The 26,206-nt window shown below is 42.1% G+C and overlaps 1 protein-coding gene across 2 annotated transcripts; it reads right to left on the bottom strand.

Moving 5' to 3' along the window:
- Positions 1-1,292: 1,292 nt before the first annotated feature.
- Positions 1,293-19,006, bottom strand: LOC124622439 (myogenesis-regulating glycosidase-like). 2 transcript variants are annotated; one of them, XM_047148137.1, is made up of 6 exons: positions 18,965-18,998; positions 17,630-17,743; positions 11,309-12,297; positions 6,021-6,446; positions 3,502-3,658; positions 1,293-1,625 (listed from the first exon to the last, which is right to left on the bottom strand). In XM_047148137.1, the coding sequence occupies exons 1-6, from the start codon at positions 18,972-18,974 to the stop codon at positions 1,426-1,428; spliced, it is 1,896 nt and encodes a 631-aa protein (XP_047004093.1). In that variant the 5' UTR covers positions 18,975-18,998; the 3' UTR covers positions 1,293-1,425. The 2 variants fall into 2 exon arrangements, with proteins under 2 accessions (XP_047004093.1, XP_047004094.1); XM_047148138.1 differs by lacking the exon at positions 17,630-17,743 and having other exon boundaries at positions 18,965-19,006.
- Positions 19,007-26,206: the final 7,200 nt, after the last annotated feature.

Raw genomic sequence — 26,206 nt, forward strand, 5'->3', positions numbered from 1 at the left:
GGCTCCTGGTGATGAGATGAAGATTTGCGGTGGACGGCCGCTATTTGCAAAAATCACTGCTATTTGTCAGTTCTAATATGTAAAATGGCTGTGAGTGACGGTGTCGTTTGTGTACATAGTTCCGCGTATTCAGCGCGAATACAACTTTCCCACTAGAGCGCGCCCCGCTAAGCACAACAGCGCAGGCGCAGCGCTCGTCCATCTCCGCACTACGAGATGGCGCTGTCTTAGTAATTGACCTAATTCTGCTTCCGCCGATCCGCGTATTAATATGTAACGCAGCCAATGAGATTGCTTCTAACGTGGAACCTTTTCTCCTCGCGGATCACATTCGCGCAGTGATACCTGAACGCGTGAGGTATTATAATGAGTGTACAGACCTCCGAGTAGTCAGTTTGCATCGGTCTGCATCAGTCTCCATCAGTCTGCATTTATCTGCACCTGTCTGTACCAGTCTACATTAGTCTGTACCAGTCTACACTCAAGTTTCAGTCTGCGCCTAATAAGATTATCATATTCCTGTACATAGCCATGAAGAGAAATGTATAGACACTTTGTCAAATATCAGAGATATGTGAGAATAAGATTAACATACCAAGACCAAAGGAACTTCGGCTGCCAATTGCAAATAGCATCCATAATCAAGATAAGTAAGGTTTATGATTTTTATTATTTTAATAAATGTGTGTGAAAATTAATCAAGTTCTGTTTAAAGTTCGTCACCGTCAATCTGCTACTCTAAGCGTGCAAGTGGCATTTCTATCGCCTGAACTAACGGCAGAAGATAAACACGCCACGATAAGACCACGAGACATATTGCTTACACTTGCCTACTTCGTTAGAGCGACAAGTCAAATAATCTGATGGTGTGTGTACGGAGGGTCGTACAGTACGCACACCACAGTCTCGATATGTGCTAAGGAGAGGGAAGTATGTAGTATAGAGAGGAATATGACTCGTTGAGCTTATGTGAACAGTATTATAATGAAGTGAATGGAATATTCAAGTTGTACGGCACTGCAGATGTGTATAGTTAAAGGACTGAATACCTGCAAACAGTTTCCTAAAAAAAAAAAAAAACAAAAAAAAAAAAAAAAAAAAATTGTCTGCAGTCATTTGTCTTACAGACGGACAGGGAAGAAAATTAACTTTTCGTGTTCTTGAAAACATACCCATATGGTGGACTTGTGGCAGGCAATATCGATGATGTTGAATACCGAGAGGTTGGAAGTGTGTCATTTCTGATTCTGTTTTTATCTGAGAGTAGGTCATCTAAATGAGGACAACACAAATTTTTCATAATGCGTTTATTTAATTGCAGCCAATAAAACTCAGTTGAAGTGTTTTAGTATTACACTCTTGTACTTATTAGTCATTTACAAATGTACCACAACGGAACGACGTTTCGCATGCAGCCAGAGAAGCCTATGAAGAGCTGATCCTGGTGAAGTAGGGCAGAGTGTTGAGAGGAGCAGGGTATTTGCGGAGCCAGGTGGGGCCCTGTATGGTGGGGTGCTCCGGGTCGGCCTCGTCCCTCCAGGTGCCCTTCGGCAGGTAGATGTCACGGCGCACCGTGTTGCGGTGCAGCACCGGCGCCACCAGGACATCTTCGCCCAGCAGGTACTCTGCACACAAAGGAAACCAGGTGTCACACGGCTGTGCTTTAACGGTACTTATGCTCAGTTGTGGAGTAAATCTGCAAGGAATGCAGCAATAATGTCCAATGCTCAGGAAGAGGAACGCCGCTTATGAGTTCATAATTCTTCAAAAGTTGTTATTTGTTCAGGTATTAAATGAAACCCTTAACGCAATTTTAAGCTACAAACAAACATAAACATATGCGACTAGTATGGATGGTTTTCTCAGTGGCTCACACAGAGACCTTTTGTTCCACAGATGTCTCACTGTATCAACCCAAAGTAAAACAGTGGATTATCTCTGACATGAAAGGAAATTAAAATGTGCATAAGACTCAAATAACGAGAAATATTTACAGACGATTGGAAAAACTAGTAGAACCCGACCTCGGGGAAGATCAGTTTGGATTCCGTAGAAATATCGGAACATGTGAGACAATACTGACCCTACGACTTATCTTAGAAGCTAGATTAAGGAGAGGTAAACCTATGTTTCTAGCATTTGTAGACTTAGAGAAAGCTTTTGTCAATGTTGACTGGAATACTCGCTTTCAAATTCTGAAGGTGGCAGGGGTAAAATACAGGGAGAGAAAAGCTATTTACAATCTGTACAGAAACCAGATGGCAGTTATACGAGTCGAGGGACATCAAAGGCAAGCAGTGGTTGGGAAGGGAGTGAGACAGGGTTGTAGCCTCTCCCCAATGTTATTCAATCTCTAAATTGAGCAAGCAGTGAAGGAAACGAAAGAAAAATTCGGAGTAGGTATTAAAATCCATGGAGAAGAAATAAAAACTTTGAAGTTCGCCGATGACATTCTAATTCTGTCAGAGACGCAAAGAACTTGGAATACCAGTTGAACGGAATGGACAGTGTATTGAAAGGAGCGTATAATATGAACATCAACATAAGCAAAACGAGGATAATGGTATGTAGGCGAATTAAATCTGGTGATGCTGAGAGAATTAGATTAGGAAATGAGACACTTAAAGTAGTAAAGGAGTTTTGCTATTTGGGGAGCAAAATAACTGATCATGGTCGAAGTAGAGAAGATATAAAATGTAGACTGGCAATGGCAAGGAAAGCGTTTCTGAAGAAGAGAAATTTGTTAACATCAAGTATTGATTTAAGTGTCAGGAAGTCGTTTCTGAAAGCATTTGTATGGAGTGTAGCCATGTATGGAAGTGAAACGTGGACGATAAATAGTTTGGACAAGAAGAGAATAGAAGCTTTCGAAATGTGGTGCTACAGAAGAATGCTGAAGATTAGATGGGTAGATCACATAACTAATGAGAAAGTATTGAATAGGATTGGGGAGAAGATAAGTTTGTGGCACAACTTGACTAGAATAAGGGATCGGTTGGTAGGACATGTTCTTTGGCATCAAGGGATCGCCGGTTTAGTATTGGAGGGCAAAGTGGAGGGTAAAAATCGTAGAGGGAGACCAAGAGGTGAATACATTAAGCAGATTCAGAAGGATGTAGGTTGCAGTAGGTACTGGGAGATGAAGAAGCTTGCACAGGATAGAGTAGCATGGAGAGCTGCCTCAAACCAGTCTCAGGACTACAACAACAACAACAAGACTCAAATAAAGTTCCAGAGGTGTCTGATCAGTCTGTATCCGTGTCCCCAATCTGTAGCCTCTCATCTTATTTCACACTGCTTCTGCTGCACAGTGGGGTCTAAAAGAATGTGTTAGGAGGACAGTGTATTGAGTATATCGCTGGCACTGAGTGGAGAATATTTCGTGTGTTATGGTTACCAAAAATTGCGCCGAGAGTAACGAAAGCGTGTGTAAAGAAATACGGAAGTATTCTCTAAACTCGGGTACACGCAGAAGTCCTATAGGAAACCTGTAGGTCATACCTGAGTCGATGGTCTGTGCAGTGGAGTCGGTGGGGTCGAGCCACCAGACGGGCAGGTTGACCGGCGTGCCGTCCTCCACCGCCTTCTGCATCAGCTCCAGGATTCGTGGCGCGTACTGCGCGTGCAGATCGGTCAGGCTGCGGCAGATCTCCAGCGTCTGAAAAGTGGACAGGTAATCACAGTCTTGCAGTGTGATCAACTACGGTGAAAGAAACTGTTCCAATAAATTGAGGATACGGCAGTGACGATTAAAAAGATTTTTTTTATGAATAGGAAGAAGTAGTGGGGGGGGGGGGGGGGAAGAATGGAAATAAACGGTGTATATTATGTGAATAATATACTCCTAACTAACGAGGTTCTTTTGAATTCAATATAGGACTTCTGTTCCAGTAGAGTAATCAAACTGGCGAAGCAATTCTTAGCTCTGGAAACAGCTTGAACCATATTAAATGCACTTTATCTGATTTCCAACACGTTCTGCGAACTACACCATAAACTGTCAGTTATTGTTCAAATAACTCAGCTGACTTGGGTGAACGAAATGCACTACTGGCCATTAAAATTGCTACACCAAGAAGATATGCAGATGATAAACGGGTATTAATTGGACAAATATATTATACTAGAACTGACATGTGATTACATTTTCATGCATTTTGGGTGCATACATCATGAGAAATCAGTACCCAGAAAGACCACCTCTGGCCGTAATAACTGCTTTGATACGCCTGGGCATTGCGTCAAACAGAGCTTCGATGGCGTGTACAGGTACAGCTGCCCATGCAGCTTCAACACGATACCACAGTTCATCAAGAGTAGTGACTGGCGTATTGTGTCGAGCCAGTTGCTCGGCCAACATTGGCCAGACGTTTTCAATTGGTGAGAGATCTGGAGAATGTGCTGGCCAGGGCAGCAGTCGAACATTTTCTGGATCCAGAAAGGCCCGTACAGGACCTGCAACACGCGGTCGTGCATTATCCTGCTTAAATGTAGGGTTTCACAGGGATCGAATGAAAGGTAGAGCCACGGGTCGTAACACATCTGAATGTAACTCCACTGTTCAAAGTGCCGTCAACGCGAACAAGAGGTGACCGAGACGTGTAACCAATAGCACCCCATACCATCACACCGGGTGATACGCTAGTATGGCGGTGACGAATACACGCTTCCACTGTGAGTTCACCACGATGTCGCCAAACACGGATGAGACCATCATGATGCTGTAACCATAACCTGGATTCATCCAAAAAATGACATTTTGCCATTCATGCACCCAGGTTCGTCGTTGAGTACACCATCGCAGGCGCTCCTCTCTGTGATGCAGCGTCAAGGGTAACCGCAGCCATAGTCTCCGAGCTGATAGTCCATGCTGCTGCAAACTTCGTCGAACTGTTCGTGCAGATGGTTGTTATCTTGCACACGTCCCCATCCGTTGACTCAGGGATCGAGATGTGGCTGCACGATCCGTTACAGCCATGCGGATAAGATGCCTGTCATCTCGACTGCCAGTGGTACGAGGCCGTTGGGATCCATCACGGCGTTCCGTATTACCCTCCTGGCGTTGTAAACTTTCCTCATGTCAGCACGTTGTAGGAGCCGCCACCGGCGCCAACCTTGTGTGAATGCTCTGAAAAGCTAATCATTTTCATGTCACAGCATCTTCGTCCTGTCGGTTAAATTTCGCGACTATAGCTCGTCATCTTCGTGGTGTAGCAATTTTAATGGCCAGTAGTGTATTATTTTTGGCCAGTTCAGGTATATAAATGCGTGGTTCACAGCATATAAGCAGACACTCATATTATGTAAGGGAAGTTTTAATAACTGTTGAGTTATGGAATGAAATTTCCCTGGTACAAATAACAAGCTGATTAGACTGAGTAAGGATAAACTGTCGATCAATTATTGGCCTTCGTGTCTTTGATATCGAAAAACTTTCTACTTATTGATTCTACTTTTAAGGCGAACGACAACGTCGTCAGTAATGCAAGAAGTGTTTTGAAGTAAACTGTGGAGAGAGCGTGCGTCTCAGAAAAAAGTGATATTGTGTTAGGAACGGAGGGCTACTGACTTAGTGGCACCTGCGATACCATTGCTTCTCGTGATTCGGCTGCGGATAACCCTTCCCTAGTACCTAAACCGTAAAAAGAGTTTGAGAGAATAAGTAATCAGGAATTTATCTGTATTTTGCAGTTCTAAGTTATTTATGAAAATTTTACATATCGTTGTATCACTCGATTATACGTGGTGCGATCACGTTGAGAAACTCGTGTTGCTTCTTTACAACGGTGTGTAATATAGTATGCTTTCTACGAAATTTTACAACCCACACAATGGTCTGTTGCGATCACAGCATTGTCACCATCTGTAGTGCCCTACTGTTCCTCTTTAAAGGTATTTCATTTCACTTATTTATCTAAATAAATCATTTATATACTTGTTTGGGATCATTCCTATCTGGACAACGAAACCGAGTAGCCTCCCTTTCAATGAATGGACCCCGTATCCCACACTGTACGCACCTCGTTGTCAAAGTCCCACGGTGTGAAGGAGTACTTTACGACCGGCATGAAGACACTGGCCTGAAGCCAGCGCACATACAGCTCGGACCACGTCTTGCTGTTGCCGCCGCCCACCATCTCTCCGATAACGAAAGGGTAGCCGACCAAGTTGAGCTGCAGCAGCTTGGGTATCAGCGTCTTGAAGCCGTGATGGTTGGTCCAGTCGCTCCTCATTTTGTCCATCACAAAGTAGTTGGGCAGCTGCTGGTTGTCCACGCTGGTCTCTATCTGCACCATGGGCCCAAACTGCGAGATCACCTTCGCATACGCGTCGCTGAAGGCCACTGGGTTTCGCTCTATGGGCTCTACGGTGGACGGCGTCGGCAAGAAGCTTACCTCGCCATAGCCAAAATCAAACGAGTCGATCCCTGACTCGTTGCGAAGCGCCTGGAAACGTTACAGAAAAATATAACTCTCATGTAATACAGAGGATTCATTGGTCGTATAAACAAGTTATGTTTTATTGTCTGGAGACTAATTATCGAGAACAAGTGAAAAGTATTTCCTTAACGACATATATTATCATTGCCCGCTACACCCTTTTGATATAGAGGTAGCAACAACATTAGCAATCTAATTTGACTTACATTATTAATAGTATTGTACTTAAGATACCGAACTAATACACATACGGTTCATTATATTCTTACAACACTTTCGTAGTGTTCAAAATCATATTAAAAATACTCAACCCTCGAAATTTCTCCTGCACTCATGCTGAAGCATTCAAGTAAGTGTATGTAAATATGTATGTGAATATACAACATACATAGGCCTTAATTACGACAAGAGGGTCGTAACTATGATGTAATTGACACGTTCGAAAACTGAGTATGAAACATGAACATAATTAGAGAGTTTCAGATTATTTTATCATACCTCTTTTCCTAGCTTTCTCATATCTTCGTATGTCTGACTCATCCTACAGCACAAGAAATTTTAATGTTTGAAGGAAAACAGATAACGTGGTCTTCTGAAATAGAAACGTAAGTACCGCACGAGACTAGAAATCTAGGATGCTCCAGGTTACCACTGTGTAACCGAAGGTATATTTTATTAGAACCAATTGTTGCAGATTTTGGATGGAAGACACTGGTTTGAATGTTAACGGAACAAGATAAGAACGTGCTGTTTCTATCAAAGTTGATGCTACGAGAATAGGGGCTGACAACTAGCGTGAGATATTTCCTAATATCGAGTCTGACCTCCTTTTGCCCAGTGTAGTGCAGCGACTCTATGCAGCGACTGTACGTGGCATGGACTCAATAGATCGTTGGATGTCCCCTGCAGAACAAATAAGCCTTCATGCCTCTATAGCCAACCACAATTTCGTAAATGTTCATAGATCGGTATTCTGTGCACGATATGACATCTTGGTTATGTCCCATAAATGTTCAATGACATTCATGTAGGCCAAACTGAATGACCAAATCATTCCCACGAATTTTCCAAAGTAATGTTCAAGCCAATCGCGAAAAACAACACACGATGCGTTGCTATTAGCAAAAGCACTCGCATCTGTGGTCTGCCGACAAAATCAATTAAAGCCAAATTTCGCGACACTGTCCTAATGGATATTTTCGTAGTACGTGCCGCAAGACGAATGGAAAAACTGGTAGAAGCCGACCTCGGGGAAGATCAGTTTGGATTCCGTAGAAATGTTGGAACACGTGAGGCAATACTGACCCTACGACTTATCTTAGAAGAAAGATTAAGGAAAGGCAAACCTACGTTCCTAGCATTCTTAGACTTAGAAAAAGCTTTTGACAATGTTGACTGGAATACTCTCTTTCACATTCTGAAGGTGGCAGGCGTAAAATACGGGGAGCGAAAGGCTATTTACAATTTGTACGGAGAGCAGATGGCAGTTATAAGAGCCGAGGGACATGAAAGGGAAGCAGTGGTCGGGAAGGGAGTGAGACAGGGTTGTAACCTCTCCCCGATGCTATTCAATCTGTATATTGAGCAAGCAGTAAAGGAAACAAAAGAAAAGTTCGGAGTAGGTATTAAAAACCGTGGAGAAGAAATAAAAACTTTGAAGTTCACCGATGACATTCCAATTCTGTAAGAGACAGCAAAGGACTTGGAATACCAGTTGAACGGAATGGACAGTGTCTTGAAAGGAGGGTATAAGATGAACATCAACAAAAGCAAAACGAAGATAATGGAATGTAGTGAATTAAGTCGGGTAATGCTCAGGGAATTAGATTAGGAAATGAGACACTTAAAGTAGTAAAGGAGTTTTGCTACTTGGGGAGCAAAATAAGTGATGATGGTCGAAGTAGAGAGGATATAAAATGTAGACTGGCAATGGCAAGGAAAGCGTTTCTGAAGAAGAGAAATTTGTTAACATCGAGTATTGATTTAAGTGTCAGGAAGTCGTTTCTGGAGGTATTTGTATGGAGTGTAGCCGTGTATGGAAGTGAAACATGGACGATAGATAGTTTGGACAAGAAGAGAATAGAAGCTTTCGAAATGTGGTGCTACAGAAGAATGCTGAAGATTAGATGGGTAGATCACATAACTAATGAGGAGGTATTGAATAGAATTGGGGAGAAGAGAAGTTTGTGGCACAACTTGACCAGAAGAAGGGATCGGTTGGTAGGACATGTTGTGAGGAATCAAGGGATCACCAATTTAGTACTGGAGGGTAGGGTGGAGGGTAAAAATCGTAGAGGGAGCCCAAGAGATGAACACACTAATCAGATTCAGAATGATAGAGTCTGCAGTAGGTACTGGGAGATGAAGAAGCTTACACAGGATAGAGTAGCATGGAGAGCTGCATCAAACCAGTCGCAGGACTGAAGACCACAACAACAACAACACGTGCCGCTTGGTTTTCTGCTGATATTTTAGACAGAGTTGCTTGTCTATTAGCACCGGCGACTCTATCGGAACTCCACAACTCTCTGTTGCTAAATGAGGGTCGCCGGCCACTGCGTTGCCCGTGGTGAGAAGGAATGCCTGATATTTGGCACTATCGGCACACTGTATACACTATGCATTTGGGAATGTTGAATTTCCTAAGGTAATTCCCCATGCACGTGGCTTCGACTACCATGTTAATCCACGTCGTGCGGCTATAATCACGGTGGAAACCTTGTAACATGAGCCGCTTGAGTACAAATGACAGCTCCGCCAACGCATCGACCTTCTATACCCTTTCTACGCGATAGTGATGTCGTTTGTATATGTGCATATCAGTTTCCCATTGTTTTATGTCCGGTTGTATCTATCAATGTTCCAACATGACAGTTTCTCGGAGGTAACTATAGAAAAATTACACAAAAATGCGTTGAACTGAGCAAAAGTCAAAATAAGTGAAAGGGGCCACTGGTAGAAATCTGTACACTAGGGAATCCGGCATAAACCAGCGTAAGCAGCAGTAATAATGCGAATTAAATCTGAAACATGCAACCCGAGAATAAGAATTGTTGTGATTGCACATGAGACACGTAATACAGGGTGATAAAAAGTCAGTATAAATTTGAAAACCGAATAAATCACGGAATAATGTAGATAGAGAGGTACAAATTGACACACAAGCTTGGAATGACACGGGGTTTTATTAGAACTAAAAAATACAAACGTTCAAAAAATGTCCGACAGATGGCGCTTCATCTGATCAGAATAGCAACAATTAGCATAACAAAGTAAGTCAAAGCAAGGATGACGTTCTTAACAGGAAATGCTCAATATGTCCACCATCATTCCTCAACACCAGCTGTAGTCGAGTCGAGGAATAATGTTGTGAACGGCACTGTAAAGCATGTCCGGAGTTACGGTGAGGCATTGGCGTCGGATGTTGTCTTTCAGCATCCCTAGAGATGTCGGTCGATCACGATACACTTGCGACTTCAGGTAACCCCAAAGCCAATAATCGCAAGGACCTGGGGACCTGGGAACCTGGGCGGCCAAGCATGACGAAAGTGGCGGCTGAGCACACGATCATCACCAAACGACGCGCATCTGTCGGACATTTTGTGAACTATTTTTATTTATCTATTTATTTATTTTTTGCTTCTAATAAAACCCCATGTCATTCCGAGAATGTGTGTCAATTTCTACCTCTCTATCTACATTATTCCGTGGTTTATTAAGTTTTCAAATTTATACTGACTTTTTGATCACGCGGTATATTGCGTTGGTGCGAAAATTCGTAGCGTTCATCCATAAGTTTCATCATATACATATAAGAGTGGCTTTAGTCCTGAATTATGTATTCTCCTTCAGTATTTAGAATAGTCTGCCAACGGTGGGGTAACTTTTCGATTGCGCGACTGTAGAAAAAAACTTTGTTTTGATGCGAAAAATTTGCCGATGTTCGCGGGGCAATTTGGTTTGGAAAGGAAATTTCTTGAAAGTTGTTGGATAAATAGCGGAAAAGGTGAAAAGCTAGGGCGCCAGGTCAGATAGATAAGATGGGTGTGGAATGACTTCCCAACACAACTCCTGTATAGTGCTTTTTGTCAGCCTAGCACAACATGGACACGAATTATTTTGGAGTAGCATCACTTCACGCAGTCTCCAGTGTTGACTATAAATATCCGGAGTAACGGTTACATCTCGGGGAAACAATTCGTAGTACACCATACAGTCGCTTTCCCACTAGATGCATGTTACTATTTCTTATGGATGGACGCAGGCTTTTGTACGGGAAGTTGCTGATTTGTTTGTGTCAGCCATTCCTTTTTTTTCTTATATTAGCATCAAGACACCAGTTACGATACAGGATAGGAATGGTCGGTGTTGTTCACTATTCAACCGATGATGAGCAAGCAGAGGTGCACGAATGGCCACACACTGATCTTTGTTATTTTGCCTTAGAGCATGGGATACCCATACACCCGACTTTTGAACCCTACCCATTGCATGCAAATGTAGAACAATGATGCAATTATTACAGTTGACAGCAGTTACCACTTCTCGAGTACAATGACGTTTATAATTGTGGATTAGTGCGTTTAAACACCTAAGGTCGCTCTGAATGCGGCGATCCTCCTGACAACGAGTAAACCATTTTACTGCCGGGCTCTGTCCTACAGTATTACCCTCACACGCAGCGCATATTTTTCTGCCCGCTTCCGCAGCTGTCACCCCTCAACCGAACTCAAACAGAAGAATATGTCGTAAATGTTCCGTTTTTTCCACTTGAGACTTCATCTTCTAGTGCTCACAGCTCCACTCACCAAAATGTTAGGGTAGTTACTGTTGGTGTAAGACTAACATTAGTTTGCGTTTGTACTCACCCACAGTCGACTGGTCCACCAAGTCACTGCCTCAGGATTGGTGAAGTCGACAACACCGGTGACTCCATGGTACCAGCGCGTGATGGTGCTGCCGTTCACGTTGGACACAAGGTAGCCTTTCTTCACGGCTTCCGAATAGTACGGCTCGCAGCCTCGGTTCAAAAATGGGTGAACCCACAGCGTCACGCGGAAGCCCAGAGAGTGTAATTCATCTGTGAGAGCCCGTATGTCCCGGAAAAGGTTTGGGTCGAACGTGAGGCTGCCGTAGCAGGTCTCCCAAATGTCGTCTATTTCGATGTTGCTGTTCTTAAATCCATTGGCGATTATCTCGTTGGCCAGGTCCCTCACTAAAGAGTCGTTGACGCCGATGTCGTAGCGCGCCAGTGTGGCCCAGACCGGGTGGGTGACCATGCGCTCGTCTGGGACTCCCGCCGGCTTCCCCAGGTACTTCTGGACTGCGTGTTCGTGGGCCTCCCTAGCGTTTCCGAATGAGCAGATATCCCACTGTAAAAGGTTGTCTGGTCGGTCTTCTGGGTAGGGACTCTGGTTCTTGGCCGTGAAACATAATGCATCCGGTGACTGATCTGTGTTTTGGTCAATAAAAAGGGGAACGTTGGAATGGACGCGTACGAATCTTCCATCGGAGAACAGCCAGTAGCGTGTAGCGATGCCTGCATAGTGCGTCTGGTTGGTGACGAACGCGTAGTTGTCATACGTTCTCTGCTCAGTCAGAAAAACCTGTTTGGTAGACTCGGTACCGCCGTAAATGTGGCTGGTGAGGTGGTTCTGGCAGCTTTTGAGAACCGTCTTGGGTGTGTTCACCCACTGATAGACACCGAGGCAACGGCCAGCTCTGTCTTGGCGCTGGATGGTGATATTGCTGTTACCAAAGTCAAAAACTTCTCCATTAAAATATCTGACATGGCGTGGTGTGGAAGAGCGACTAGTGCTGTCTACTGGGATGTACGCCAGTTGTATTTCAAGACCATCTGCAACATACATATGAACAGAACAATATAGACATCGTCAGTGGAGGTGCATAATGCAGGTACTGTAAACAAATACAATAAAAGCCGTCTGTAGAATACTGAAATAACAAACCTTGATTAAGGGGAACACACCCTTCCTATCTAACCCATGTTCATTTAGGCAAGTATTTGACCAATTTCTGAAAAAAAGTATTTGATGCAGGACCTTAATATTTTTACTGCATGCTACATGATGCCAATAGAGTCAACTGTACTAAAATCTACTTTATCCATTTTATAGTTGTTAAGAAATACTTTTTTAAATTTATTGACAATAAATATTAAGTTTTTTCTGCAGAAAATATTTTTTTGTGAACTTCCTAATGGGGGAACATTAATGAATGTAGTACCAGAGGTGGACTTGTATGTTATTCAGAGTCTCTGAAAATTTCATACATTTATCTATGATAGTTTCTAGTATAATGTGGCATATGTACTGAAAATTTTAGTTTGCTGGAAATTGACTTTAAAGAAAAAACTTTTGAAATTAGTTACTTACAGTAATTAAAAGTGTACTGCTGCATATAATGGCCCTTCTTTGGCCTCTAGCAGGTCTTCCAGCTTCCTGGATGTTTGTCTTGCTTTCTTGGTCATATTGGATGCACACCTGTCTGCATCGGCTATCCTCATTTCATCGCAGTGTTGCAGCCCAGTGATCATATTTTCACCAGGATTCATTCCCAGCTTTTTCAGTACCCAACACTGTCCAGTATTAACGCAATTGAATGTAATAACAGCATAATGAACTCCTAGTTTCATTGTACGCCTGCCTACAAATACAGTTTTAGGAAGGCGGTTCCAAATTATCCTGTTGAAACATTCATTTGGGTTCTATGTCTGCCCATGCAGACATTTCCTTAGGAGGTCAGGACGAGCCAAGTCTCGGAAAATAGCAGCAGGAAGAGAATGCTGGTGAGAATAAGATTCTCCAGTTGCCTGAGCCCTACTGTGTTTGCACCACGAATTTTCTCCTGATGGACACAATCCATGACATGGCTTATCATGAGTAGAGGACTTATGGAAGAATATGCCCCACACATCTCTCTTCATTGCCTCCAGATTTTTTTATTTCTCCTAATTTCCTGCCCATAGTATACCTGTAAGTTTTTTATTTCAGTTTTAGTTAACCGACAATGTTTAGTCAACAGTTTTCCATCTTCTAATTTTTTTCCTCTTATATCAACAGTTATTTTCCTCAGCCTCGTTCCCAAACGTTTTTGAACATGGCCTAAACATTCTATTTTGCTAATAATGATATCTCCATATGGCTTAGAGTTCACGACAATGTCGTATGACTTACTGTAACCATCGCCCAAATACTTTGTGTACCGTACCCCGCTTGTTTCTGCGGAGCGATGAAATATTTATCGTACTCCATGAACTTCCATACCACCACTTGTTCCTCTGAAGTTAGCCACACAGTTCTGTTCTCTATGTTCATTGAATTCACAACATTTGCAATATTTAGAAATTATCTTCACATCTACCACTTTACTGGTGTCTACATTCGTGGCAGTCACTACTCCATTCAGAGAAGTATGTCCTCTTTTCTGCCAACTTCCATCAAGTGCAAGTGCAATTTCCGAACATCCATCATTTTCTTCCATTGCTTTCCTAGCAGCCAGTTTCATGCTTTCCTCACTGACCTCACATACAACTTTCTCTAATATTGCAGTCAGTTTTTCATACTTATTTAGTAGATGATGTAAGTTCATCAGCGAAGAAAATGTTCTCCCAGCAGCCATGTCCTTGCCACTGGGTCGTAAGGCACCCACTAATCTGGTATTGATTTCATAAGGGCCACTTGCACTTGGTTTTGAAGAACTCATAAATGAAATCACAGCTGAGCATTTAGTGCAAATTAAATCCAAAGTAATTGCTAGGCCTTTTCTCCCACTGGCACTCACACTAATTTTCACTCTCTGTGACTAACCGCACTGTCTACATTGTACAAACTTAGAAATTACATCTGATAATATTTTCAAATTTGTTACAATGTTACTGCACCTCTTGTCACTTACTGTAAATGCATTGCAACTGTCTTGAAATGGTGAGAGCTTCTTTGATGATGCACTTGTTGAAGAATTACAATTAGGCACATCATTGCCAGGCGACATAACATCTTGTACAGAAAGCTTTATAAACGTGTTTCCTCTAAATTGTCGTTTCTAAAATTCCATTAAGTTTCGTCATCTTCAATAAACACAACAAAACACACGTAAACAAGCACTGCAAACGTAAGTATAACTACTACACGCAATCACACTTGAACAAAACTAACAGTGTGTTTGAAAGCGTATTGTTTACAAACAGCAGAAACAAAAGAATACCGACCATTGCACTACAAGGATAGCCAATACACTCGGGAGTAAACAAAATCCCTAACGTGCAATGTGGGGGATATAAAGATCTAAAATATATGCAGAAAAGAGGGTGAGAGAAACGAGGGCGTGGCACATAAACACATGTGGTAGAAAAATGCTCTTTAAATGCTGGAAAATTTTTTTTTCAGAAAAATCGTTTTCAGAGTACTTAAATAAAACATTAATCTATCGAAATATTATGAAAACCAAAAACCGATTATTTTCCACCTGAACCACGGTGTGGTCCCCTTAAAGGAAATCGCTGCCAAAAGTACTTTATTATCCACTCACTTGATTACGACAACAAGTTACAGTACTTTCACAGTTTTCATGTCACTGGTGTACAAGTAGAAAAACTAGGGGTATTATAGGCACACAGTTTTAATCTGCCAGGAAGTTTCATATCAGCGCACACTCCGCTGCAGAGTGAAAATCTCATTCTGGAAACATCCCCCTGGCTGTGGCTAAGCCATGTCTCTGCTATATCCTTTCTTTCAGGAGTGCTAGTTCTGCAAGGTTCGCAGGAGGGCTTCTGTAAAGTTTGGAAGGCAAGAGACGAGATACTGGCAGAAGTAGAGCTGTGAGTACCGGGCGTGAGTCGTGCATCGGTAGCTCAGATGGTAGAGCACTTGCCCGCGAAAGGCAAAGGTCCCGAGTTCGAGTCTCGGTCGGGCACACAGTTTTAATCCGCCAGGAAGTTTCATAGGGGTATTATAAGTTGGATGCACCTCGTATGGTAGAAATTCAATCTTACTCTGTAACACACGACTAAAAGAGCCTGGTGGCGTTGATCAGAGTTCCTTGCGATAGATACTGAAGTGAACAACACTGAGATACATCCTTGGTGCAGTGAACAGATATCATTCGAAGGACACAAAATAGCTATTTTTGTTACAGAATCCACTCTCAAATTGTTTCAGAAACTGTCGATCCACAATATAGTCTTCTTCAGATAGTTCCACAGATATAATGTCTCACCTCTGAGAAATGAGTCCCCCATTTTTTGCATTCCCTCACACAGTGATGTAAATCCGTCGAATAAGAAACTCATTGAACATTGAGTTTAAAATCCGTCCTTTCTTTATGATACGGTGATAGGGGAGCTGGAGTGATTCCTACATATATGCAAAATAATGCTTTCCATCGTCTCGAAGGAAACTGTTTAAGGTTCCGTCATCCAGCAGAATAATATAAATATGTAATAAAAATTAGTGCCATGTCGTCCAGAGTGTATATTTCGATCTAAGTTGTGGGTCATAACATGATTTTTCATAGACTACTTAATACTCATACATAATCGTAGTTTTTACGGAGTTTTCCACTAAATATATTTACGTTTAAAAATTCACTCTATGTATGTTTCTGGCTCGCAAAATTTGATGAGCAGTTCGTGGAGTGACCTGAAATTTTGGCAAAACGTTGCACCCCAATACGCACATGTTTTTATACCTGAAATGTGACCTTATTAACTGTTTTCGAAAATCAAAGTGTGAATTACGTTTATTCCCATTGTTACTTTCAATTCAATTTATTTCTTTTGTTTCGGATGTGATTTTATGATCTGTTTTCGAAAACCTATTTTATTTCTTTCGTTTCTTTGCAGTGATCGTTTTCCTGTTTCTGTGGGCAATATTTCGAGTTACACGGGTTGGATAGGCAGAGAAAAGTTGTTGTTTCTGATTACATTGGAGTGCGTAATCGTTTGCTGGACTAATTTCATTATCTTTGAAGTGACTTGATTATATGTTTACGAAAAAACGACATGTGGGTTGATTCGATACCTATTGTTATATTGAATTCAATATATTTCTTTTATTTTGTTTTCGAAAATCTAGAAGCATCGAAACGAATTATCGATGTCATGCATGGCTGAGCGGCCAGCTGGTAGAACTGTCAACGTACACGCTATGAACGTTATCATTACAAACGGATTCGAATCTGACATAAACATCCATTGATTCCTTTACGAACTTCACTGCTGTAGTGGATTTTTCGAACGTATTTTCTGAAATCTCTCGATGTTCCTACATTACCGTCACATGTTCTGATTCTGAAACTTCAAGTGACGATTTTTCTACTTCGAAACATCAGTCTGCCGAAGTTATGAAATGGCACACGATTAAAAAATTGGTGAACAATGTAACTGATACAACGATTCTGATCGGATCTCAAAAAAGTGAAAACGTTCTGTTTCCTCGAATACCACCCATTGCGACCGACATGGCGTTTAAAATGACTTTAATTTTCAATACATATTCGCTATAACTATCAATACAGGGCAAGGACAATCTTCGCGCTTGCACCATTTGAGGGCGGAAAACGATTGCTTCTCCCAAGAGCAGTTATACGTTGTAATTTCCAGAGACGTCTGATCTTCATGTTTATACAGAAAGCTGACAAAGAAAAGGTGTAATCAGTTCCCTAGCTTTACAGTAACAAATGAGGATATTTTAAATCCTTTCCTTTCAATGCACATAGCCATAGCACCTCCAGGCAAGAGACTGAATAGAATTATGTGTTTTCTCGGTGGTTATATGTCCGATAGACTATATTTCATTTGCTTTTCCATTGGTTTCATATTAGCTTGAGCCACAGCGAAGTGTGACTGGGTTTAGGTAATGACTGAACTTTTTTCTAGGATTTTATATCATAGATTTGTGTTTTAATTGCAGGTTGAAGATTAAAGAGTAGCAAAAGTCACATGCTTTTCGCTAGCAGATTGTTTCAGTAATTATATTTAAAAAAAGGATTTGTAATGTAAGGGCTGTAGAAGCTACACACCGCATTTAGTTCCGAAATCTATTAATAGATATCGACACTAGCAGGGTCTCGAAATAGGTGTGTGGACACAGTGTTCACAGCGTGTCGCAGCTAAGGTGAGCAGTGAGTTGGCTCAGAGGTGTGACTGCACACAGTATCCGCAGACTCACCTTCGTGGGACACTATCAGGATCTCTCCGCTGTTCTCGTCGTAGCGGGTGCTGAGGCGGGACGCTTGTGACGCCCCCAACATGCCCAGCAGCAGCAGGGACACCACCCACACGGCTGCAAATGGGAAGAAAAGGAAAGAGAGTCAGAGAAACAAGACTGCGACAAGTTACGTAGTCATAAAGCGCGTCTTGATGCACCGAGCGATAGTATCCCAAATGGCTACATCATTGGTGCAGCCAGCTGATAGATTCTGTTGTTTCACTCTATCTCCGTAGGTATTCCTGAGTGAATGTTCATTTCTTCCGCCTGTCCCTATCCAACCGTACATAGCTCGGGTTCTGATTCAAACAAGGGCCTGTCCTAATAGTAACCTTTCCCTATGTTGGAAAGCACGTGTCAAGGCATGTGGAAACTTGACAGCTGGAAAGCCTCTTTTAATAGTAGTAATTAATGACATCGTCGTTAAAGAGTGCAACGCATATTCTAGAGGAGTACAACAATAGCTGTATGGTTGTTCAGATATAGAGTCTCATTTATTTCCCTAGATTAATCTACACAAACGCCAAAAAGTTTCTTCGTCACTTTTGCCCAACCCCAGGGTACCCAACGTTTCCAGTGATCACATAAGATCATCTCAGCCGTTGGCAACAGGATCGTGGCTCGATGCAAAGATGGTAAGTTTATCACTCCACAAACTAATGGGTTATAGTTGAACTTGTTCACAATATGTTTTCAGCTGAACACATAATATTACTGGTGCGTTTTATAGTAAAAGGGAGCTGATTAGCACTTCAAAGAATCTATTTGCCATTAGCCATATCTATTAATAACACTGCTATTTCACGATCAATTCCCAATTTTGAATAACACGAATTACAGACAATATAGGTGGGCCATTGTGGTCTACCCATTTTTCTGAAGGCATACTTCACATTCAATCTTTTATTTTTCCCTGATACAAATCAAGTGTTATAGAATTAGGTGTAGAATTGACACGGCATATGCGACCAAAATATTGACGTTCAGATAATTTCCCCTTTTGACGTAGCGAAAATTATATAACATTTAGAAAAACTACTGGTACATATAAATATTAGTCCTTTTGCACGTGATTAGTGTTGAATACTAAGTCAGTCTCTGACTGACACATATAAGATATACGATTCGGTAGCAGGGTACCTTTTTCAGCCGTTCCTTTTACCGGATCAAATCTTTAATATTTGGAATCGTCTCATTTTCACTTTGGCTCATGACCATTAAATCTTGATAGCATGTAGCGAAATGAGATACAAGAGATAGACGAAATGTATAGAAGTACAGGCGACAGGAGCTCACCTTTAGCCATTCCAGTAGTCTGTGGAATGTACAATTCGGCTGGAGTTTCTCCTCAAACTGATCAACTGCATACGATGCAGGCGTATATAAACCAATGCAGTATCTACTACATACGCTCTTGACTCATGAACTATCTGACTGATATCAATCAGTCACGCGAAGAGCCGTAATTATCTGATATTAATATAGCTTCAAATGGTTGCATTAGCCAAGATAACATACTTGCCTTCAACCCACACTTCACACTGTTGCTAATTCAAGTCTGACTGTAAAAAATACACAAGATATGCATTAAAATCATGAAACAAAAATAAACTACAGATTGCACACGAGCCGTAGACCTTGGTACAGCGCACTGAAAGCAATTTAGACACGCCCGTTTTCACACAAATGCTTTAAAATTAACAGCCAATGGGAGATACAATTACTTATAAAAATTTTAACATGAGCATTCGGAATGCAACACACATTCAGTTTAATAGTACAAACATTTACACTTAACAAATAATTAAAAGAACTTGAGCTGGACAAAATATACGTTTTTTCACAACTGTCTTGAAAGTAAATTGGGCTTTTTCGCATCACCAGGGATCCTGATCTACATTAAGAACAGAGGCCAAAATAACAGCCACAGAGCTACGAAACCATAAAATAAATTTCTGTTAGAAGGGCTTAGCAAAAGACTGAAGGCTTTTCAGAATGGCATTCAATACTTAGTTACATGCAAGAAATTGTCTACTTCCTTGAAACAAGGAATACTGGCAGGACAACATTCACCATCCACAACACCCGAAATAGAAATTGTGTCAATTCACAAGACGCAACCCTCAACCACGGAGGCAGAGGAAAACCGTCGTTCTTCTTATGGTGTAGCCACTCCCATGACAGGGTGATGCATATAAACCTATACTGGTTGAAAGTCGTAATTTCCCTCCGAAAGGTCGCTGAAACGGGAAAGTTGTTTTCATCATACCAGTAGCTCTTGATGAATCAGAAGTGCCTCCCGGTTTTGGCACGTTGATTTTTGTTTCTGCGAATGATGTCCTCTGTACTATGCAATGCCACACTTCGTAGGCTCATATTCGTTCGGTCGCGGTTTGTGACGTCTGTGAGACGTCTATGAGAGATATTGTAGTGAAAACGTATTGGGAGAAGAACTTGTTTTTTACGACGTAACGGGCATACCGGAGAGAACTGAGTGTGTGTGATGTTCCAACAAAGGCAACTGTTTTATCGACTGTAAAGAAGCTGGAAACAACTGGTGTACTAAACAGTGACACCGCTAAACGTATACCATCACCGAGTGTAGACGTTATTAATAATGTGCGAAGACACTACGACAAGTCTCCAAGGAAATCGTTGTGCGATTGAGCCAGGAGACACTTATTTCTTATGGCACATGTCAGAGAGCTGCAAAGAAATCTGCATTGCGACCGTACATAGTGTACAAGATGCAAGTTCTGTAACAAACGGATCATAAGAAAATCACGCATTGCTGTCGATGCTTTAAGGGATATCTTACTCAATGTTCACACAGTTACTCCTTAACTTGGTTTACAAATGAGGCATGATTCCATCTGTCAGGTTACGTCAACACACAAAAAAGCGGATACTGGGCTGGCGTAAGCCCCCATATCATCCACAAAACACCACGGCACAATGAAGAAGATTGAGTGTGGTATGTGGCGTCATCTTCCAGGATTGTTCTCTAAATTGTCTGTGGTACGACGGTAGACACTACAGTTTATACGGGCATCTTCTACACATTTGTGGAGCAGCTCAATTATGCCGAACTTCCATGCAGGTTATTTCCGACACGATCGAGTAAAGTGTCTTAAGTCTAACGCTTCCATGCAAAATGTAATCGGTTTCTTTGGTGACTGAATAACCTGAAAAAAAGTTCTACCCCCACCCCCACCCCAAAAAAAAACCCCTTGACATAGACCCTCGGGGCTTTTTCTTTATGGGGGTATCTTAAAAGCTGAGTGTACCACTACAGACCACGGACGATTGCGGCAGTACGTGAGGACGTTGACGTCACACACGAAATAAGCAACAATGGCTAAGATACACTTCACAGAACATCGCGGAATATGTTGAAACGGTTACAGCTGAGCATCGTTGCTGGCTGAGGGCACTTCCAACGCTTTCTATGACGACATTATACGTAATCTTCCAACTGCGAAATATCATTTCCCTAAACTGCATATATGTCCCTTTTACGTCCAGATATTATGACTCCCTAAAGTAGTTCAGGTTTATGTGAATGGACGGTGTAACCCGATGACTCGACATCTGTCCTAAGTAGGTGATCCCCATCACCATCTGGAACAGCCAGCACGACAAGACCTTAGAGAGGAGCAGTGACTATCGGTATGAGCGCACACACGGCACAGTCCAGTCATCACTACTAACACTGTCACTAGTCCACAGCTTTTACATTTTCTGTTCGAGAATGAAACTGGGACAGTACATCTGCATGTTACGTTCTAAAGCAACATTACTGATATTTCTTTGTTTACTTCAATTTGATTTCCTTTGACTGTCATGACACTAACTTGGGCGCCATCGATGGCCTTTATATAACACCAGAACTACTTCGGGGTTTGTGAGAAATCTTTCCATAAGACTCTGCTATAGTACTCACAGAAGGCTTCAAAATTTTCTTTTTGACCACCAGATCGGCTTCATTCGGCGTCCCACTAGGAATAGTATTATGCTTTGTTTTACATCTGCTTCCTTAGAACTTACAGCATCTGTGTACCACGGTTGGTACCGCCCATCATGAGTTATTTTATTACGTAGCTATCCAGCACTTTGCCATCCGCTCTCTTATAACTGAATCAAAGGTCATCTACATGTTTCTGCCCGCAGGAAAATATTTTAAGTTACTCTTTGCGAAATGACACAACTTTCTCATTATCTAGCTTACTGAAGAAACAAATGTTTCTGTTGGTTTTCGTACCATTTTTACTTTAATAACCATTGCTCCTGGTAACCGACATCATTTTCAATCTGTCCATCATAAAAGGGCCGTATCGGTGTGTAATTATCAGAACTAATATTTTACCACCAAGAATGGCCTTCCTAGGTGGTAGTTCCTAGTGGTTTTCAGCGAAGGCAATCGCAGAATGGCTAGTCATGCCCATCATTACTCTAATTACCATATTTTTCACTCTTATCACTTTATTTGATCGTTGTATGTTTAAACTCTCCTCCAATAATAGCACATATTAGTGATAATTATTTCGTCCATAAAGAGTGACATTATGAGGATTGATAATTAAATATAGAAGGAAAAGATTTCCTCGTCAATTGTTTTTAATGTACCATTCATTACTTTCCTGATAGGGGTGTGCTCGTCGATAGAAGCTCCCAGTTATGTTTATGCTCACCCTTAATGTTGAGTCTAATGAAAACAGTTGTATGGTACCCCTTCTGTTCAAGCCAGATTTTATTTCCTTATGTTTCAGTCTTACAATTTTGAATCGCATCTGCAGGTATGATGTGGCACTCAGTGAGTAAAGAGGAACTGGAGAACACTGAGAGTAGGGAGTAAGATTTCAATTCCCACGACGGCTGAAGGAGTCGGCGAAGCGTAAGGCGTTGCCAGTGCACCATGGTGCCATGCCCTGTTGCTAGACGTGTCAGCAGTGAAGTGCGAAGGGAAAGCACATTTATTCTGGCGCTAAGCAAGTAAACTTGTTTAACAGACATTTTTCTAAGAAATGTGGCTTTTTCCAGTAGTGATAATATGAGGGGCCTGCAGATCATCAGTACTTTCATACAACAATATTACTATTCCTGAAATCTATTGCCTTAATAAGAATATGAATAATATTTCTGCTGCCAAAAAAATGTGCGAACGACTACGAAATAACACGAGTGTAAGTACGAGGTACAGGCTGCGCGCCATAGTCCCCAGTCGCCAATGGGGTGCCTTCAGATCTAGTTTGTCATACGACCATGCTCTCAGGAAACAGTTAGTTTCAGTTAATCATTGTTAACGGTGTTTATATTATCAGTTCATGGTGGTTAGTAAATAAATAAATCATGACATCACATTTGAACATATTGCGAATAAAATAGCTTCCCGAATCATCACTCAGAATCACAGGAAGTAGAATCGCTCTTTACAGAGAATCCGACGTCGCTGGTACTGCTTCTGCGATCGACATAAACATCATAATCTTCGAGAAAACAAATAGAAAGAATCCTACACGACAACTTAGTAAGATACTCCAAGCATGGATTGTCTCAGTCTCCGCAAACTCTGATGGAAAAGCACGGTCACTCAAACTGTACGCCTCTTACACTATCCTCTACGGACTCACTGTCTAAATTGAGACATTACTGGAGCTTTAGTACAAGTGGTGGAGGGGAGGGGGTGGGGGTTCTTGCACAGTCTCGCATGTTGCTGTGATTTCTGCCTTGGTGGATAGGAGTTTACTGTCTGCTGCAATAAACACGTCACTTCCACTACGTACTAACCTATACATTGAATAAACATTTATATCAGCCAGAATAATTTCATCGCAGTCGTATTGGAATTATAGCTAGCTTTCAGTATCTAATACTAGGTGAGCACCACTGCTTCGTAGGACTGTTCCAAACTCTGGGACTTCATTGTATGTATATGTCCGGTTGACCACTAGTATTTTAAACGTCTCACCTTTGTGGGACAGAGTGATGCGTCTCTTTGAACATTCCACTAACGCCTCAACGTTTCTTGCATGTATCATTATCTGGAATAGGATGAAGAGCCGCCTGAGCTAAAGAACCCCATATGTATTCCGTAAACAGTCGGCCAGGTCACAAAACATCACCTGACTTTAGTACATCCCTGACCCAATCAGGAGCATCCAGCAGCTCTAAAATATACCACATGAGTCTAGGAATACGCAGCCTAATTTCTCACAGAACCTCCGAGGCCTCAGTTTTATGTGTACCATTCGGTTCACAGTCAGAGAATCACAGTCAGTTCGTGGGACACTTCTGCCGATTGTGAGTCCCGTGGAACCGTTTTGAGCAGCTTGGTCTTCTCTGTTACTCAGTGGGATGAACCGTAGAGCCCATCATCCCATCGTACGTTTCAACGTGAATCATGTTTCGCAATTGACTGCTACTTTTTCCCTCAGTGGCTTTCAGAATGGTCAGTTCCTCATGTAGGATCAGACTCCAAGAAACACACACACATACTGACATTGCTTCCAAGAACGCCCACACCCATCCCCAGGGGCAAGAGGGAGGGGCCACAACACTCTCCTCCCCCCCCCCCCCTCCCCGTAGCTCTCGCGTAAAGGAAATAATTTAGTGTTGTCAGGTGTTTATCTTTCAAGAGATTTTTAACGCAGTCGGTACTGGGACTTTCTTATGGGTAGTTACAGGATGGCATTCATCTTCCAGAATATTAAAAATACTCCATACGCGCTGGTGTAGAGCTCCCCCCTTCCCCCTTCAAACAATCGTCTGGATTTCCTCACTTCCCACGTCTTATTTTTCCAAGTATTTGCGTACATGTCGACAACAGGCACACACCCTTTTGTGTTTCCTTCCCATGATACTGGATGCAGCAGTCTTCCCTAGATGTAAAGTTTGTATTTCGGTGACAGACAGCATCCCCAATATGTTAAGACAGGTGGTGCACAGCTCTCGCTGGACTGTGCCTACCAATGATAGATGTATAAGGAGAGGGGAATTACAAATCACATCACTACTTTTTCTGCTATGATGTGTTTTTAAATACTATATGATCTTTCCAGTGTCATCTTACGTTTTTAACTGTCCCACCATCAGCAACTTGAATTTTTAAATTTCCCGCCATCTGCCTACTTCGTATTTTGAATTTCCTACCGCCACCAGTAACTCCGATTGTGGTGGCGAGTAGTGTCGGAAACTTGAACTATGCACTAATGTCCATTTGGGTAATCTACTGCAACTTGATAAATGTTTTTGTGCACACTTTCACATCATCTGTAGTTGATCCCTTCATTCTTTCCACAGCACCCACAATGTGGTGATGTCACTTTTTGCCCGCCATAATCACATGAAACCACGTTTGTTGGCAGCAACAAATAAACGAAACAGAGTAATACTATTCTGTACAATTTTTTTTTATTTGCAGTACTTTTATAATCAAACAGATGAATCAGGTGCACAAATTTAAATCTGCACATACATATGTGGATCATACCTTGGCGGGTTTATCGGTGCCGACTGAACGCCGTGCCATCCCCTGCTAGTAGCGGTGCTGTATGGGGTGTGGAGGGTGTGCGTTCACTTTCTGCCGGCTGTTGTCATTTATATACAAAGAATCTTAGTTATCTTTACATTAATGAAAATGAGAGGTGACATCTAACATCTCCAGGAATATGATCACTTTGCAGGTAAATAAACGAGCAAAATTGACAGATCTTTACTTAGCTGAATTTATGACATTTTCTACAATATTGTACCAAATATGAACACTGTAATATCATATGCGAGTAGGAAGAAGACATGCGTGCAACGAGCGGCCACCAACCAGTGCAGTGGCAGATGGTGATATCCACCCTGGAGCACAGGGCACATGTCATCTGCGGTGAAGAAAGCCTTCCAGATGAACTACAACATCTATAGGAATTGTTCCACAAAAATTGGTACAGTGAAGCGTGAGCCGTGCTCAATCCCAACTATGAGTTTCGTGAACTTCGCTGTCTATCTGTGTTTGGTTTCCCGCCCTTGTTGCGGTTACATCGTGGTTCTTCTTCCTTCTACGTGTGGCAGCAGCAATGTGTATCGATATTTGCGCAGTGTACCATCTTTGGTTTGGTGCATATAGTTCCCAGCTAGGGAGTCTGGAGGCAGTCGGTCGGTTGTTGCGGATGAGGGAAGTTATCTCCGAGTAGTGCAGTCGGCTGGGGCAGCTGGCAATCCGTGTGCAGTGTCGGAGCGTGTCTGGAGCTGATCGATCGCTACGAGCTTCGTGGTTCACCGACTCAGGACATCGAAGTTTAGTAGTGGTTTCAACTACCCAAGCCACGTCCATTCATGTTGTGATGGTTCGTTTCGGTGGTTTACTGTTGTGGAGGTTTTCCTGTGAGCAACACCGAGTGTTTCTACTACTGAAATTTAGCCGCCGTGCAGTGCAATTAACTATTTTGGTCGACTACGATATGAGTGCACCTGAGGAATTTTCGGTCTTGTGGCCTCAGTGTTCTGGTTACCTGCCCTGGGCGCTGACGTAAATTCAGGCAGTGTCCT

This window comes from Schistocerca americana, chromosome 7, assembly GCF_021461395.2.
Source record: "Schistocerca americana isolate TAMUIC-IGC-003095 chromosome 7, iqSchAmer2.1, whole genome shotgun sequence".
Classification (NCBI taxonomy): Eukaryota; Metazoa; Arthropoda; class Insecta; order Orthoptera; family Acrididae; genus Schistocerca; species Schistocerca americana.